We start from the raw sequence: 17802 nt of genomic DNA on the forward strand, positions 1-17802 counted from the left end.
TTATGTTGAATAGATAGTGTACGCAAAACAGCAACATGGACAGCAGCAGCACACCAAAGAGAAAACAAATGAACACAGAATATGTTGATTACAATCTGTGCACATTCCGTACTTATGTTAATAGAGTTAAATTGCAGATTTCAGTTTAAATTTTGCAATTAGTCAGTACATAATTTATAGTCTATAATAGATTGAGGCTCCATCAACTTATGTCACTATGTGTACTGTGCATACTCAACATTGTCTGTTCTCATTAACATCCTCATAATCAGAATTTATGGAATGGAGGACAGTGGCTTGTGTGCTCAAAGATTTCTAAGATAAATTCTGCTTTTGCGATCACAGTGGGCTGAGGCTGGGGCCATTTTGTCAGAAAGCATTGTACAGTATGATGGCTGTCAGCACAAAGACTTCACTTCTCTGTGAACAAGGCTGGAGGAGCGCAATAGCTGCAGCAACTACAGATTGACATGATCGTTTTTGATGCTTTCAGTCTGTTTTCCTGATGTGTAAATTAGTAAGCGTCCTAGTGTCTTTACTAGGGGGTCTGCAATGCTGCATTGGCAGCCTGTTCAAGGTTTTTCATATGTGAGAGGTCAGTGCTACTGGCCTATAAAGGAACTGGAGCATTCCACGTTCAATAATGAGACAATGCTCTGCAGTGAAGGGACCGTGTTCAAATTTAAGTTAAGTTAAAGGAATAGCATTTTGGGAAAACTGCTTATTCAATTTATGGAAATTATTATTATATATTATATATACAGTATATATTATATTATGGATGAGACGATAGATGCCACTCTTATATCTGTCCATCCGACCAAAAGTTATCTTAGCTTAAATTAGCTGCTAGACTCGTTCTGTCCAAGGGTAACGGAATCTACCGTTTAGCATCTAAAATGCGAGCTGTAGCTTTAGATTTAAAAGACAGATATACATGTATATCAATGTATCTTGTATTGATCTTCTCATCTAAATCTATGCCAGAAAGCCAATAAGAATAATTCCCAAAATGTGGAAAAAAGGTTATGTAGGTTGTGATAGAGTTTTTTTTTTTTGTTCATGATTTGAGTGTTATGGTGAGAACGCCATCAGAGATGCTGGGGGCTTGCTTGATGTGGAGTTGACCTTTAAAGTGATGAAGGATCAACAGGGGGTTGGAGTACAATCAAACACACTGTCCCCAGTGGGGAAACATAAAGGTAGGCAGTGACAATGGCCAACACCCTCATTAGGCTGGACACTGTCAATGGTGGAGGGACTGGCTGAAAACATGTCTTAGCTCTTTCTCTGTTGCCTCAGTCCACTCAGCCATTTGGCCTGGCTGTCTTTCTCATCCCACTTTACACCTCCTTCACACTGTTTGGCTGCAGACTGCTCTTCATTCTCTCTCTCTGTGGATGTTCTTTCAATCCTCAGTTCTCCACTTCAGCTATTGCTCGACAATTTTACTGTAATTTTCCTCTGTGTCCCTGGTCCAAAAAGCTCTCTGCTACCTGTTGAAAGGGATTTCGTGTTCTCAGTGTTTCAGGGCTTGTTATTTGCTAATCCCCCATTTTTTTTTCTTTTGCACTAATAATGCTTTCTTCACGCTGAGATTGATTTGTTTTGCATCAGGGAGCCCTCTCATTTTCCACTGGACAGGCTACTCCACAGAGCAGGTTGCATGTGCTTTCCCCCACACTCTCACTCTGAATGCTGCAGGCTGACGGACACATGCATGGATGATAGATGTATCTGAATATGATCTGCTAGAGTGCTGAAAAAGTGCTCAAACTCTACACAGTATGTACATTTAGAATGTGCAAAAACGAAGTTCAGTCTGTCTTTCCCTATGATGACTTTGTAGTGGGACGGTCAAATATTACACATGTAGCAAACATGAAATATTGGTTAAGAGACCACAGACACATTTTATGTTGCGTGGCTCACATCTGACTGCATGTGGTGGTACGCTTAAGGATGCTGAAGGCCGGCATCTTCAGGCTGCCTTAAGGCTTTAAAGACCATACCAGTTCTATAGTGTATATAGTATGTAGTGCAGCTCCTTCACATGCTTTGAGATTACCAGTGACAACATTTAACATGTATACATGATTATGTGAGTTTATCATCTGTCTAGGGGCTGCACTTTTTTTTCCATCTACAGTATTTTATAGATAAGTGCAACCACGTGACTCAGGCCTTTTTTTAATATCCCACTCTGAAGGGATTAAAGGCAGCGGTAATGCCAGATTTTCAGATTTTACAGGGGATTATGAATGCAGTAGACAATATCTTTGACTTCCAATTGAAAACAAACTCTTAAAATAACATAACAGTAGTTCTGAAAAGCTTTAGCCTTTTTTGATATTTATACTATCCAGTATATAGTAATACGAATGCTATTTACTATTCCATCACCTAAACACAGGAGAGAAACCTAAGTGCTGAGAAACCAATATCTTTACAACCCCAGAGTTGCCTCATAACATAAACCCTTCCGGTTGAAAGCGACTGTAATATAGTTAGCTGCTTTTCCGCCAGGCCTGGATTTATAGACCCTCGCATTAGATTCCCCTTCATCAACAGAGAGATGGAGAAATGGGAACGGCCTGATGCTATAATAGAGGCTCTTAACCTTTTTCTAGCCAACTGCTCCAACGACAGATGAGCAATTGACCAGGAATGACATTTTACACTATGGGAGCCTGAATCTGAGAAAGTATGACTATAAATAAAAATTATTTAGTACAGAACAATGTAACTGAAGATATTCTGGGGATGAATCATACCCCTTCTTGTTGCTTTTTATATCCATCTCTGTTTGGTCTCCCAGGAAAATCCTGGCAACTATTAAATAAATTAAATTAAAGAAGGGCAAAAACCTGCCAAAATAACAACAAAAAAACAACATAGAAACACAAAACAATATCCCATTCCACACTGTTCAGACTACTTCACTTGTTATGTGTTAAATGGTTTATCGAGTGTTTGTTGTATACTGAACTCAACTAATAGCAATAATTATACAAATGTTTGTCAAGCTTTGTCCACTTGACAGTAACCCTGTTACAAAACCACCAGAGGATTACAAGCTAGAAAATGACAAGAGAGTTGAATCAACCCCTCTCTGACACAGTGTCATCATAATTACACACCTCTCACAAAATTAAATCTTATTTATTGCAGGACTGTACAGGAAAGCTCCTGTTTTGTCCCTCTACGATTCACTGCATAATGGTATGCTGAGGCAGACATTTTTTTTTATTGTTTAATGAAAGAAGCAGATAATTACACAAAGCCTTTTCACAATAGCCAGAACTAAAACCGGCTAAATGTCTTGGAAGCTGCAGAAAGTAAACCTTGCTGACCTGTAAACTCTGTAGTGTGAGTGGGCGGATGGTTGGGCTGATGTGGGAGTAAACTACTTGTGTTTTTGCACAAAATGTTCTTTATTTTGTTTCTCATGTTTGCTTATTAAGTGGCTGATTTGGATGTGAGATGAATGTGTGTAACCCTGTCATTGACCACTGATGCAGTTTTACATTACAGCCATCCAAGAGTTCCTAGTGATTGTCAGACAGTACGAAACCTTTGGTCATTTCTTGAGATAACAGGACGTGAGATGAGCTTTCTTATTCTTTCCCTGTCCTCAAGGTCGTCGAACCTTTATCACAGAGAGCAACAACAAATACAGTTTGTGTCTTGCGTCTCCATGGATACAATCATTGACTCACACAGATACTTTGACACTTGTTTGGTGCATGTGTATCTCTGCACATTTCCTGCTCCACTCTCTAACACCCTCAATCCATTCCCCACACACTCTCTCTATCTTTGCAGCAACCAGCTCTACTAGATTGGAGGATTTGAGTTATCTGGACAACCAAAGGGCTGCTGGACACAGGGGCTCTGTTCGTAAACACAACACAGCTGGGCGCACAAACGATGACTCCAAAGGTATTTCGGGGCTAACCCTCGGGGCTGAAATCACTCTGTAAATATAGCTTGGTGCAGAAACATCTGCAGAGACCTGTGTGGAACATGTGTGCACTTCCCCAATGCAACTGCTTTCATCAAATACAGTTATCCCTCAACTCTTTCCTCTTACTGCCTCCAGGGAGATTGGTGCCATTCAAACAAGCTGACATCATGCTTAAGCCGCTGCTGTTTGAAGTCCCTGGAATCACCGCAGAAACAGCATTCGTCGGCCGGGATTGGCTCTTCACACGTCTGGAGGAGGTTCTGAGGAAAACCAGCAGCTGCGAAGGACGAGGCGCTGTCGTCGTGGGTAACGCAGGATCTGGCAAGACAGCTATCATATGGAGGCTGGTGACGCTCAGCTGTCATGGCATGCGCACGTCACTGGGAGGTCCCAGCATCTCTCACAGCCCCAGCTCCTCCCCTAAGTGTAAGACTCACCATCTCTACTCACTGCAGCATGCTTTGTTCTTGAGCGTTTCTCAAATGCTAAAGTTTAAGAACACAGTAGAATGCTCAAAGTTGAATTGCATACAGTCTTCAGTGGGGCCCCAGTAAAGTTAGATACTTCTAAGATATTGGAGGATATATTGCTTGGTAACTGGGTCACGCACTCTTCTTTTATGTCTCCCCCCACCCACTCCACACACACACACACCTGGGGTTCCCCGTCGATCGCAGTTGTGCAAGGGGACTGAGGTTGTTTGTTCTTTTTTCTACTATGAGTGGCACAGTAAATGTTCTTTTGTCCAGGCAAAAACGAGAGAGAAACGTCTCATACAACCAGGTTTGGAACATTTGTCTATAAGAAACATGTTGCATGCTGTGACATGATGGAGATTTAGTTTTTTTTGACAAAAAAACGTGACACGCCTGAAGTGAATGGCCACAAATACAGTCTTTTTTTTATCTCAGATCTTTAAGCCCTTTGTAGTGCAATAAGAAATATTTTGGGAAGATTACTGGCTCAGGGGGCGAGGTAGGACACGGAAAAGAAGCAAAACTTCAAAAAGAATTTAGTGGCATTTATTTTTCAGCATCTGTGCATTATTCATTGATAACTGTACTGTGTTTTGTCATTTTGATTCAGGCTTAACAGAGGGTAGAGCAGGAGATGTGTGGGAATTCAGACTTATAATAATGCACCCTTTGAAACAAACACTCTCAATGTCAATGTTATAGTTTCCAGTCTTGTTTACAGATACACTAATTAATTGCAGCAGTTTAATTGTGTTCCTTCATAGAATTCATTCCTGACGTTCCCGTCCTTACACAAGAGACTCAATGTAATGAGTGTAAATGGCAGCTTTGCGTTTGTTGTTGTTCTCTGCGCTGTGTTCAGGTGGGGATAGGCAGGGAAAAGTAGCCTCCAAGCAGCCAGCCGATTCCCAGCTCAACCAGAGTGCTGCTGCAGGAACAAGCGAAAGTGCTGCACACAAGAAGGAGGCTGTCAGATGCCTTGCTGCCAAGGTACCTCAAAACGCACATGCATAAAAACGTTTGTATTTTTAGCCTTTTGAGAACCCACAATAACAAAAGGATCTGTTTGGCCCCTAACCCTAACATTAAAGCGATAGTTTGATATTTTGGGAAACGCACTTATTTGCTTTGTTGCAAAGAGTTAAATGAGAGGTGCAATACCACTCTCCTGTCTGTATGTTAAATATGATGCACAAGCCATTAAATACCTAGCGTGTTTTAAACAACTGGAACCTGGAAACAGGGCTAAACAACCAGTCTCACTCTCTCACAAATCTATGTTATATTTTGTCTCTATAATCCACATCAGAATTTAAAGATTGTGACCCATGCCCTGCAGCGGCTGAGTGATGCCTTCAGGGCCAACAAAAAAGAAGTTGATGCAAAATGTAATGCTCGTTCCGAGACTTTTTTTGCAGATTAAACTAACATGATATAACATGCTTAATTTGTTTTACATGATTATGTTACCTTTGGACAGAGCCATGGTAGCGCTGCTAGCTGTTTCTCTCTTTTTCCATGTATTTACCCAATTGGAACCTTTAACCTAAAACATACACATGCCTTACTCCAGCCTCTCTTTACTTATAAGGTCTACTGTATTTTAATGTTGGGTCCAAAACCAATAAGCAAACACTGACCAAAGTGTGCTCACTTGCCAAAAATGTCCACTCTGAAGGACTTCAATAAATGCTGTGTTTGGTCCTTACAGAGATAGTACATACACAACCACACAATCTACTCATGTGCAGTTTTTATTATTTATCCTGTTGCTCAGCCGACTGTGTTCTCACCTGAAGTCATAATAGACAAAATAAGAAATGTATGTTTACGTTATGGGAATGCCCCAAGATTTAGTTTTCTTGTTATGGCTGTTTTGATGGCTCTGGATTTGTGAGTGCGGCAATAAAATACAGCATCATAAAAAAGTAGCCTACTTTAGAGAGCTATTAATGCTACGAGCTTTCACAAAAGACTGACAAGGGATCAATTCAAAGAGATGAATAGCCTACATCAGCACGGTACCATTTTCTTTTTAAAGAGCCATTTGTGACACAATATTTTAGCATCGGACCGTGCTTCTCTCTTTTCGGGCACATGTAGAACATGCTGCTCATTGCATCACAGAGATGACATGGAAGCTAAATTTACTAACTTGGCCTCAATAAGAGTTTCCATGGGAACTAGTCAGACTGCAAGTGATGTGAGGATGTTCGCTCAAGAGTATCATTGATAATCTTGTATTGGGGCCATATGGTCAAGGCAGGGATTTATCTACGCTGTATACACACTACAGTACACACTGCTATTGTGAGGAAACGGTAGATTTCAGCCCTGTGAGTCCACGGAATCTTTCGCCTCCGTGAGAATGGTGACAATCAGGTGTGTGTGCACTGATTGGCTGATTGAACTGGGAGGGTGATGAGCTGGGGTCCAAACTGTGCATCTCACATGATGGAATCAGACTCTGTTCAACTCCAACCTTTTGAATGTGAGCCCCCTCCTGCCACAAGTGCCGCAGTCTCAAAATCTCACAGTTCAGTAGGCCTTCCCTGTGCTACCCCCAGTGACCGCCTGACTCTTGGGGTTATTGAGACCTTGACTCCCTCTGATTCTTCGGCCTCTGTGTCTCTTCTTGCTAATGGGGTTCCTGCAGAGTACGCTCAACTTAGTAAAGTCATTAGTAAACATAAGGGCCGTCCACGTTCGAAAAATCAGAGGCTAAATGCCTTATCTCTACGATTCCAGTGTTCAGATAGAGACAGTTCTCCAGAGCCCACTGTGCCCCTTACCCGCATCCATGCCCCACTGACCGGGGAGATTGACACAGTGGTTCAGGGGGCTCAACAGCAGGAGCCTGACCCAGGAGTGGGGCCCCAAGGCTGTCGGTATGTTCCGGCACGAGTGCGATCACAAGTGCTTAGGTGGGGCCACTCCACACACCTCACAAATCACCCTGGTGTTCGTCGCACTATTGGTTTTCTCAAAAAGAGATTCTGGTGGCCCCGGATGGGGAGAGATGTGAGCGAGTTTGTGGCAGCTTGCAAAATTTGCGCCCGAAACAAGACGTCACAACAGCATTGCCGCCCAGCCCCAAACTATCGGGTGGTGCAGAGGGTGTGGCTCTCCACAAGGGATCTCCCACTGCGGGTAGAGTCTCGCCAATTGCCGCCACGTTTCATTGGTCCCTTCAGGATCATTCGAAGGATAAACCCCGTCACTGTTAGCCTCTTGCTTCCCCGGTCCATGAGAATTCACCCCGTGTTTCATGTTTCCCGCCTCCAGCCAGTCTGTTCCGATCCACTAGCCCCTCCATGGAGGCCTCCACCCGGGGTGGGTGGGGGGTCCTGTTGGAACGTCAGGTGCCGTTCCTTAGAGGGGTGGTCCTGAGAGGAAACGGTAGATTTCAGCCCTGTGAGTCCACGGAATCTTTCGCCTCCGTGAGAATGGTGACTGATTTCCTCACTGCAATCAGGTGTGTGTGCACTGATTGGCTGATTGAACCCAGGTGTGAAGAGATTATATATGCCCTGAGACCCCAGTGCTCTGTGCTGCTCATTGTCTCACCTTCAGAGGTTGTCTCTGAGTGCTCTCTGTGTTAAGTGTTGTAAAGTCAACTGCTTTACTTGTGTATGTCTTCAGCTGCTTGGCAGCGGTGGTTTTGTTGTCGCTTTAGTTTGCATTATTAAAAGGTAGCCTGTGTGGCCCTTTACAGCTTTGTGCATTTTTGTTTTCTCCCCTTCCCTGTAGTCACTTTGCGATTTAGTGGTTATCCCTCCGGGGATAACTTTCAGACACCCCTTGGTCCACACCTGTGTCCCAACCCCCCCAGTCATTACAGCTATTCATTATTAATTCACAACCATTTATCTTCCAGCAAGACAGTCATCATTTATTTGAATGTATTTAATTATTTTGCCTAGTTTCGGTATAATTGCAAAAATCACCTTCACAAGTAGTGGTATGATTAATCCCTCTGTCTATTGTCTGCAGCCTGAATAAGCAGCTTGTAGATACAGAATGGGTTTTAGAGACACTATGGTAAATGAAACTAGTTGAGTTTCATGAGCAGAAACTATAATGTGACATATGTCTGAGTTTTTCTCAGTTATTCAATTGTCTTTCTTCTTGGCATATGAACAGATAAATCACTCTGACAAACCCATTTTTACCAAACACCACACCACTTCTTCTCAGAGTTAAAACGCACAAGTCAAAGAACAACAAAATACATGTACACACACTGCTACAATCAGCTGACATCACTCTTTCATGGGCTGGCAAGATGTCCGCCAAGGATAAACGTTGATGTTTTATACCTTCATATCTTGGATGAGATTCATCATATTCAGCCTTTATTCAGTATCAGAGTTACTATCAGGTAGTTGTTGATGTGGCAAAATGAAACCATTTAACCATGTAGGCTAAACAGCTTAATCCTTAATAACGTTAAAGTGCTTAAGTGCATGCAAAATGGCCAAGAGAGCTTTTATAAAGTAGCTTCTCATTTTTTAGATTTGTTTCACTTCAGACCCAGTTTACACTTTACATTCATGTGAGGTTCCTCCCATTAGACACAGCACCTCCAAATCATGCATTATGGCCCAAGGCAGTTCTGATATGTACGTATATTACCGCTATTAAAACCTCCTGTCCTATTTTCACTATACATTTCCATCCGCACCAACGTTATACCTCTTTGCTAGCTGAATGCAGATATTTCCACCCGCTTCTCTCTTCTGTCAGGTGGTAGCCTACCATTTCTGTCAGGCTGACAACACCTACACCTGCCTGGTGCCAGAGTTTGTGCACAGTGTCGCCGCCCTGTTGGCCAGAGCGCCACAGCTCGCCCCGTACAGGGAGCTGCTGGTACAAGAGCCTCACTTGCAAAACACGCTCAGCCTGCGATCCTGCGTTCAAGACCCCATCGCTGCCTTCCGAAAGGGTGTCCTGGAGCCCATAGCCAGCCTGCGCAAGGGTAAGGGAGTCTAGACACACAGACACCTCAGGACAAATGTGATATTCAACTTTAAAGACCTTATCAATTTTAAAATAGTATCCGTTTCAAAGTGGAAAACTGTCTGCCTTACTCACACTACAATCAAGGACTCCACCACTGCCAACTCCTGTTGGAAATAGACCATTAATGACTCCATGATTGGGCCATAGATTACTTTCCCTGGTTAAGGTCAATGATTTGAAACCCTGTAGAGTGTGTAACAGATGTTGGGTCATTTACATAGGGAAATTAGTGTTATTTTTGCCCCGGTGAATCATCAGCGTTCCACATGATTTCAAGGTCACGAAAATGCTCTGGAGAGGCCGTGGATGTTACGGCAGTATTAGCCAGCTCACTTCCTCATGGTAGAGTCAGTCCACTAGATTGATGTGTTATTATGGCCAGGGCCCTCCACATTCTGAGCACTGAAGTGCTTTGTCTACTCCATCAGTATTAAGCAGGTTAGGGGAAAAATGGAGAGCCCTTGTGCCTGAGTGTAGGAGTCCTCACAGGCTTGCAGGGATGCATTGACAGCTTTGATGATATGAAACATGATGAATATGTTCTGTTTCCAGCTAATAAACAACAATGGCCTCTGGTCCTTATCAGCAGAATATAATCAATATCAGCAGCTGGTGTTTTCCTCTATATTCTGTCCTGGAAAACAATAATGCACTTTGGTCATAAAATAAAGAGGCTTAGAGTGAAATATCATGTCAATCTTTATTTGTTTCCTTATTATGTGCTCTTCACAAGCCTTATGTAATATATATGGTCTCCTAATGCGCTTTAACTTCTTTTTCTCTGTATCTTTTTGCTGTATGTGCATTCAGACCGCAGGCTACCAGAAGAAGACTACATCATATTGGTTGACAGTCTTAATGAGGCAGAATTCCATAAACCAGACTACGGGGACACCATTGCTACTTTCATTTCCAAAATAATCTCCAAATTTCCATCCTGGCTAAAGTTGGTGGTCACAGTCAGGACAGGCCTTTTGGTGAGTGAGGTTATTAACATTACAGAAATAAAGCGATCTCTTGGCACACTGCACACCTTTTTTAAGGGGTTGGTTCAAATTCATCAGCAGGGTTTTCCCAATGCCTGTACTGATTCCCACCAGGGGTTTTCTTTCTGCTCTGCACTGATCTAGGATTGAACTCATGTGTTATGATAACTTGATACTGGACTTCAAAATTATCCCTGAGGTGGCTGTCAAAGGTTTTACAGACAGCTCTTGGGTCTATGTAGAAAAAAATGTCTTTCTTTTTTTTAGGTAAAACAGGTATTTTATTTGCAGTAATCAGGGATAGTTTCTAGAAGAAAAGGATGCTTTTAATTCAATTATTTAAATGTGAATTTTAAATGCCACAAATGAAATCCCATCTCCATCGGAATATAGACCCTTGTCTTAAGTGCTGAAGCTCTTCTTCCTTTTTTGCAACCCCTTTATTATTGCCTTTACAACACCTAGCATTTATGCCAGGTCGGCACTGTGAACTTTATGGGATCTAGACAGAAATTCCCCAAAACCCTGGTAATTTTTTAGATGGCTAGATACATCTGGGAGAGTGAAGGTTTAAGGACCCTTCAGGTTTCATCTTGCATCATATTGTCCCAATCAAAGACAATACCTGCAATACATGGCTTCTTTTTTCGTAGCTCTCTGCATGCATAGTCTAGTTCCATGTTGTGCCTTTACTGCCATGGTATAGACATTATGGTTTTTGGCACTGTCACTCTCTAGTCTGACGTAATCTCTCAATCCGGTTGGTAATCCCAACAAACAGCGGATGTACCTGTCCAGTGCCAAAGCCAAACCTCCAAATGCGGCTTGGATTACGCCCTCAATGTATGGTAATACTACTAATTCTGGGAGTCTGGAGTTTGACAGCCAGCCAGCCAGCCAGCCAGCCAGCCAGCCAGCCAGCCAGCCAGCCAGCCAGCCAGCCGGTTACAAAATTTGATTAGTGTTTGGGAATACACAAAAAACAAATTGGGGGTCATTTTTTCCATGATACATTTGAAGCAAGCAAGCATTCAAAAACTTAAATACATAGATAAAGAATGCATCTATTACCTTCCAATATTCCTGTGTCCCAATCAGATTCATACCTTCGCTTTTTACCAGCCATTTCACAGTTCAAGTGCTTACTCTTTTATAACAACCTTTATATCTCTAGCACAGTCCACGGCCACAAGTCAATTGCTTGTCGTTGAGTCAAAATGTCATGAATAACTGAGCTTCAATAACATGGATTTTTATTTATCGGTTATCACCGTTTTCTGGCAGGTGTTGAGCAGTTGAGGATGGCGAGAAAGGAGATGAAATGTGACTGAGAGATGCCTATGAGCAATGTTGGAGCTTGAGTCACTGTCACACTATTTACTGTGCTGACTCTCAAAACTCTGCGTCAGAGGCAACAGCATCTGAGGAATCAGTCCCGATTTTACTGCTTTTAATTTTTTCCTTCCCAAAGGCTTCAAATACTGCTGTGTTTTTTCTGTCTGTGTGTCTTTACCAATAAGCAACAATGATGAAACCGTTTTCTTCTCTTGTAGGAAATTACGACCCATCTTCCCTTCTCGGGCATCTCTCTGGACATCCTGCCAGACAGTAGTGATTTGGGAGCTGACCTAAGTGATTACATCCATCACCGGGTCAGCAGCAGCACCCAGGTTGCCTCTAATGTCACCACACCAACAGGCTCGGCCCCTGATCAGCTGCTCATCAGCAAATTCAGCAGCCATTTGTCAACGCGCAGCAACGGCTCCATCCTTTACCTTCAGCTGACCCTGGATCTGTTCCACAAGGGCCATCTGGCTCTGAAAGGAGGAAACTACTTGGTGGTGCCCGTCTCCCTGTCAGAGGTCAGACATGTAGAGCATTGGTTACCAACAAGACAATGGGTATTTGTACCTCAGGGGTACTTGAGTGGAAAGATTGTTGATAAGCCATTACAATCTAAACACCACATGTTGCAATTAAGATAGATGTTGGGGACAGTTAGCCAAAATCACCTAAGTGAAATCACCGAAATAGTTCGCTAAAACAAATTATGATTTTTTTGAAATATTTAGTGAAAAGTAATAGCCTTCGTAAAATGGTCGTTTTTAGCCAAAATATAGGGGCGAGTTGAAACAGGTTGCTAAATTGATGGATGGATACATATTTCAGCGTATTCAGGTTTAAAAAGCAATTAAAAAAAGGTTGAAATAGCCCGAAAACTAAATCTAACGTATAAACAGTTTCAATAGTTAGCTTAAGTGACAGGCTGTCAGCTTAATTGAATGTTAAATGGTTGACAGATTAAAATAGCCTAGTTAACGTTAGCTAAAGTAGACTAATGAGTAAGTTGTTAAAATAAAAAAATAAAAACATTAGGTTGTGAACGACATAGGCTACTACAGGTGCGGTAAAGACTGTTTCACTTGCTATGTAAACTACAGCCTTTATTCCTAGAGCTACAAAGACACATCTTAACTGGAGTGTATTTTTGGACCTGCCAACCTCCTCCTTTTCTGGTCAAGTTCACAGCCTAACACTTAACGCGTGTCAGTCATCCCGGTGAGCTGCATGCCATGAAATGGCATCTCGCCTGAGGCTGAGGCAATCACTGCCCATAAGTCCCCACACAAGGTACACCGGCAAAAGCCATTGTTCAGAAATTTGTTTTCAGAAAAAGGAGAGACGGTACTCACAGTACCATTTAAAAAAGGTAGGATCAAAGATTTTTATACAAAATACCAAAAATAGTTCACAGTGACTACAGTAAATGACAAACGCATTGTAATGTGACATACTCATCAGTTTAAAATAGAACAGCAGATGAGTTTTATTATACACACAAAGGTGTGGGAATGTGATGATTTAAGGATTGGATCACGGATTTAGAAAAGCAAGCATAAAGGTGTGTTAAAGATGTGTACTTTTTAGAAGTCTACTTAATACTATGTAATAGTAGAAGGCTACTACAGTATTTAAACTAGTTTCAAAGATTAACTCAATTTGATCCCAATTTACCAGAGTTATGAGGACATGTCAGAATACTTGCATTAATGATTTTGTATACTATTGTACTGCACATTTAGCCTTGTTCTTGTTTTTTATTGTTTTGATTGTTGTTAGGGATATCATGTATAATACCTTGCATATGAGCTCCCAAGAAGCCTGTTAAAACTATAAAGAGCAAGTTCCACAATACCTAAAGTCTATGAGATGTGACATTAACTACTAGTACATTAACAAGTAAATATGTGACAACCTACTAAAACTTTCCCTGCAATTGATTTGCACAGTACAGCTCACTGCTTGCTACAGACACATGAATGCTATACATCCCAAAACCTATACTTGACTGAGATGCCAACTAGACAAAATAATAAAATTAGATAACTGATTGTCAGTTTAGGAAAATGTAAATCTATTGCAGTCTCACAACAGTCTAACATGTGAATGTATCTCAGGTGTACCTGCTGATGTGTCGTGTGAGCTTTCCGGATAAAGAGGTCTTTGAACGGGTTCTTCCGATGCTAAATGTGGCACTGTCGTCTCTGCACCCTCTGACTGATGAACAAATGTTCAGGGCACTGAATGCAGGCAGCGTGAGGGGGGAGCTGGAGTGGATAGACTTCCAACAGAGATTAGACAGCCTGGCTGGATTTATGGTAAGACTCTGTTTCAAAGATTTGACTGTTGTTTCACTTAATTGTACCGTTCACGACATTTTCTGTATCGCTTGTGTTTGTAGGTGAGACGCAGGGATGGCACGCGGATGTTGTGTCATCCCTCCTTCAGAGAGTGGTTGGTTTGGAGAGCAGACGGAGAGAGCACAGACTTTCTTTGTGAGCCTAGGTGAGCCTAATAGTCTTACACAAGGTCACACACCAGAAAATTCTAAGAATGCATGTACTGTCAGTGGGTGTGTAAAATCCTGTCAAAAATACATTTTTATTGGCACAGTAGAACTTAAGCCATTTTTTATTATCAAGCACTATATTTGCATGTCTACAGGAATGGCCACGCTCTCCTGGCTTTCATGTTCTCCAGACAGGAAGGCAAACTGAACCGGCAGCAGACCATGGAACTGGGACACCACATCCTCAAGGCTCACATATTCAAGGTACCAACCACTGTGATGCTGTGTGTATAACTTTTTATGTAGGTTTATGACTGGAACTGGCTGCACTTAAACCTTTCTGAATCTCCTCAATTTCCAAAGGCTGTACATGTGCAAGATCCTCCACTTAATGTGTATAGTGGCATGGAAACACACTAAGACGTGTGCAATTAAGAGTTAACCCCTGTCCCCAACATCGCCCACACATATTAGCAACTACTTATATTCATAATAACACCCACGGTACAGTGATTATTGTACTGTTTGCATGCCTGGCATCACACTCTGTACATACTGCTTTACTCCTGGGACACAATTCAAATTCTGCACCACAGATTGCATCTGAGCAAGCTTAATCTCTCTGTTTCTCTCTCTCTCTCTGCCGCTCTCCATCCATCTGTCTCTCTCACACACTCACAGGGTCTGAGTAAGAAGACAGGTGTGTCCTCTAGCGTTCTTCAAGCCGTGTGGGTGAACTGCAGCACAGACAGCCTGTCCGCTGCCCTGGCCTCCCTGAGGAACCTCTACACACCGAACATCAAGGTGACATATGGGTGCTCTGCAAAATGCAAAAAAAAAACGCCCAAATATGTAATCTATCTTATATACAGAGAAATTATTAAACATGTATATGGGTCCCCAGTGTGACTCCCAAAGTATGAGAAAAAAACAACCTTCTCTTTTTCTCCACCTTCACCATACTGAAAACCTGGGTTCAAAAACCCCAGTCAGATTTATCTCCCCTTGTGATATCATAAGGGGAGGAGCCATGCCCCTTCATTACCAACCTAATTTAGCACACCCCAGATAGCCCTGAATCTACCTGGCAGTTGGATTCAAACCGGTATTTAGATTCAGGACTTTTGGAAGGCGGGGCTCAAAGAGGCAGGCTGTAAAACGGAGCGTTTTAGAGAAAGGCTGAAAAGAGGAGATTCAGCATTGGCACTGGACCATGAAAACAGTATCTAGTATAATCTCAAATTACAATTTTGAACCACAAAATTAGCATTATGTGTTACCTTTACTTCTGCAGGTAAGTCGCCTGTTGATGCTAGGTGGCGCTAGCGTGACCTGGTGTACAGAGGTTATAGGACACGCGCCCATTCTGGCTGTCCACGCCCACCTTGGGCATGTGGAGATGGTCGCTCTGCTGCTTGAAATGGCAGCTCCAGTAGATGGGACCATTGACAGCGGCATGACGCCTCTCTGTCTGGCTGCCGCCGCAGGATACGCAGACATCGTCAGCCTGCTCTGCAAGAAGGGGGCAAAGGTCAGTGTCAATTCAGCGCCGAGAGGAAGGTTGACAAATGTGGGTTTGGAGGGCATGACCAGCATAATTACTATGGATACTTCAGATTTAAATCTGTGACAGAAGAACACTCTGTCTCTCAATACCTTTACACCATTGATATCCTGAACAGCCCTGGTTTTACATTCACTACGCTTTCAGGATCTATTCTGGGGAACAGATGACATAAACACGGCTGATCTAGGCCAGCCTGTTAAAAGGCACTGGTCAGGGCCAGTGTTATAAGTCCTTCTGTGTACCCCCTCTGTGCCAGGTGGGCCATGCTGATAAGAATGGCCAGTGTGCGCTGGTCCACGCTGGGCTGAAGGGCCATGTGGAAATCATCTACATCTTGCTGGGCCATGATTGGGGCACAGAGATCCCCACTGAACCACAGCAGCACCACAGCAATGAGACAGTGACTGGGAAAACACAGGCAGCACAGCAGGCAGCTACAGCTGCAGCCAGTGTGGGACACACACAGGTACGAATCAGCTCAAGGTCCTTCCGACAAAAACATTCTCAATATTCTGCTGAAATGTATTTTTGTATGCAGTGCACGTTTCCTGTCCTTGTTTGATGTACAGGGTTTATTAGATGTGGAATGCCGAGGTAAAGGTCTGTGGGCACTCTGCTTTTCTTTGTTCAGCAGCAACACAGAGACTGTAAAATGATTGTGTTCTCCTGCAGGTAGTGAAGAGCTTGCTGGACTTGAAAGATGAACAGCTGGCAGTGCAGATGGATGCTCACGACTCTCTCTGGGGAGAAACGGGTACGTTTCAGTCGGATAAATTTAGCTTTCTCACCTCTTTCGGTCCATCAGTATGGCTCTACTGTAGAGTCATTCTCAAGGGCTTTGGGGTTGCATTTGTGGCACATTCTAGCTCTGTGCAATGAATACATATTAAACAGTTAACTTACCTGTATGTGGATGTAGAGGGAGCTCTTTGACTGGGGTACTAGATTTGTACTTTCAGTATTGGGATTTTAGGATGCTCTGGTTGATATCAAGAAGTTGATCCGATTTGTAAACAGTTTTTTGTTTTTGGTAGAAAGGGAGCATCATGTTTATCACGCAGGATATCTTGTCCAGACACATTTATAGGATCTGGAAAGCAGCTGTTATTCAACTGTAATACTTTTACCTTTATCACAGATGCGATAGTGCAGCTTGCAGAATTTAGTTAGGCTGATTTCCTGAAAGCATTTCGGATGAAGCCTGTATCTGTGTCTGCAGCTCCATTAGAGTATAATTCTATCAAACAGTACCCTCCAGTGCTGAGATAGAAAAAGTGAGAGCATGAAATACCCTCTGAAACATTCACCTTTGCATGTACAGTGCAAGAGCTTTGTTTTATGTTTTATGTTTAGTGCTGGCATCATTGGATTACAGTCCATTTACGAGGATAAAATGATTGTCAAATTCAGATTTCTTCACGTAGGAATACAATTACCCAAGACAGTATATTATAATATATAGTAGTGTAGTGCATACATTGTACATCACAGCTTCTGACTATTCACCTTAATATTATTTTCACTGGTTCAGTAAGTTTGCATGTTTAATGCATCAGCCGTCACCATTTTGTCTTGCTGCACAAACATTAACAAAAGGCTATGATTAGTTTTTCATTGTTTTCTTGGTCTCACAACAATAACTTCTCTTTAAAGGCAGCATTATACAATCGATTTGTTCACTGAGGCATGTGGGCACATGAAACATGATGTCATTTATCAAGGGTACTTAGAGGTCAGGGAATGGCATCAATACCTAGCCTCTATCTATCCCCAGCTCATTTAGCTGGAGGACGCCCATACTAAAAAAAAAGACTAATACCCATCATTTGTCAAAGTAACACTGGCTGGACGAGGAGGGGGCAACCTATGCAGTGTGTGGAGACATGGTTGGGAATAACTCTAAATAGTTTCCTTTTGTTGTTAAAGAGGGGGGA

General features: G+C 42.5%; 1 protein-coding gene across 1 annotated transcript in view; it reads left to right on the top strand.

Moving 5' to 3' along the window:
• The window catches only part of LOC307248942 (protein TANC1-like), a gene marked incomplete at both ends in the record, with an annotated part of 34628 nt that overhangs the window by 11750 nt on the left and 5076 nt on the right, over positions 1–17802 (top strand). The window contains 13 exons of the mRNA XM_080025505.1: positions 3826–3942; positions 4103–4393; positions 5306–5433; positions 9190–9421; positions 10276–10442; positions 12005–12313; positions 13910–14110; positions 14194–14297; positions 14457–14565; positions 14983–15105; positions 15596–15832; positions 16125–16334; positions 16541–16622. Of these exons, the coding sequence (XP_079881631.1) occupies positions 3826–3942; positions 4103–4393; positions 5306–5433; positions 9190–9421; positions 10276–10442; positions 12005–12313; positions 13910–14110; positions 14194–14297; positions 14457–14565; positions 14983–15105; positions 15596–15832; positions 16125–16334; positions 16541–16622 (2310 nt within the window). The remainder of the gene's footprint in view (positions 1–3825; positions 3943–4102; positions 4394–5305; positions 5434–9189; positions 9422–10275; positions 10443–12004; positions 12314–13909; positions 14111–14193; positions 14298–14456; positions 14566–14982; positions 15106–15595; positions 15833–16124; positions 16335–16540; positions 16623–17802) is intronic.

The sequence above is a fragment of the Ammodytes marinus genome (genome assembly GCF_949987685.1).
Source record: "Ammodytes marinus genome assembly, chromosome: 1".
Classification (NCBI taxonomy): domain Eukaryota; kingdom Metazoa; phylum Chordata; class Actinopteri; order Uranoscopiformes; family Ammodytidae; genus Ammodytes; species Ammodytes marinus.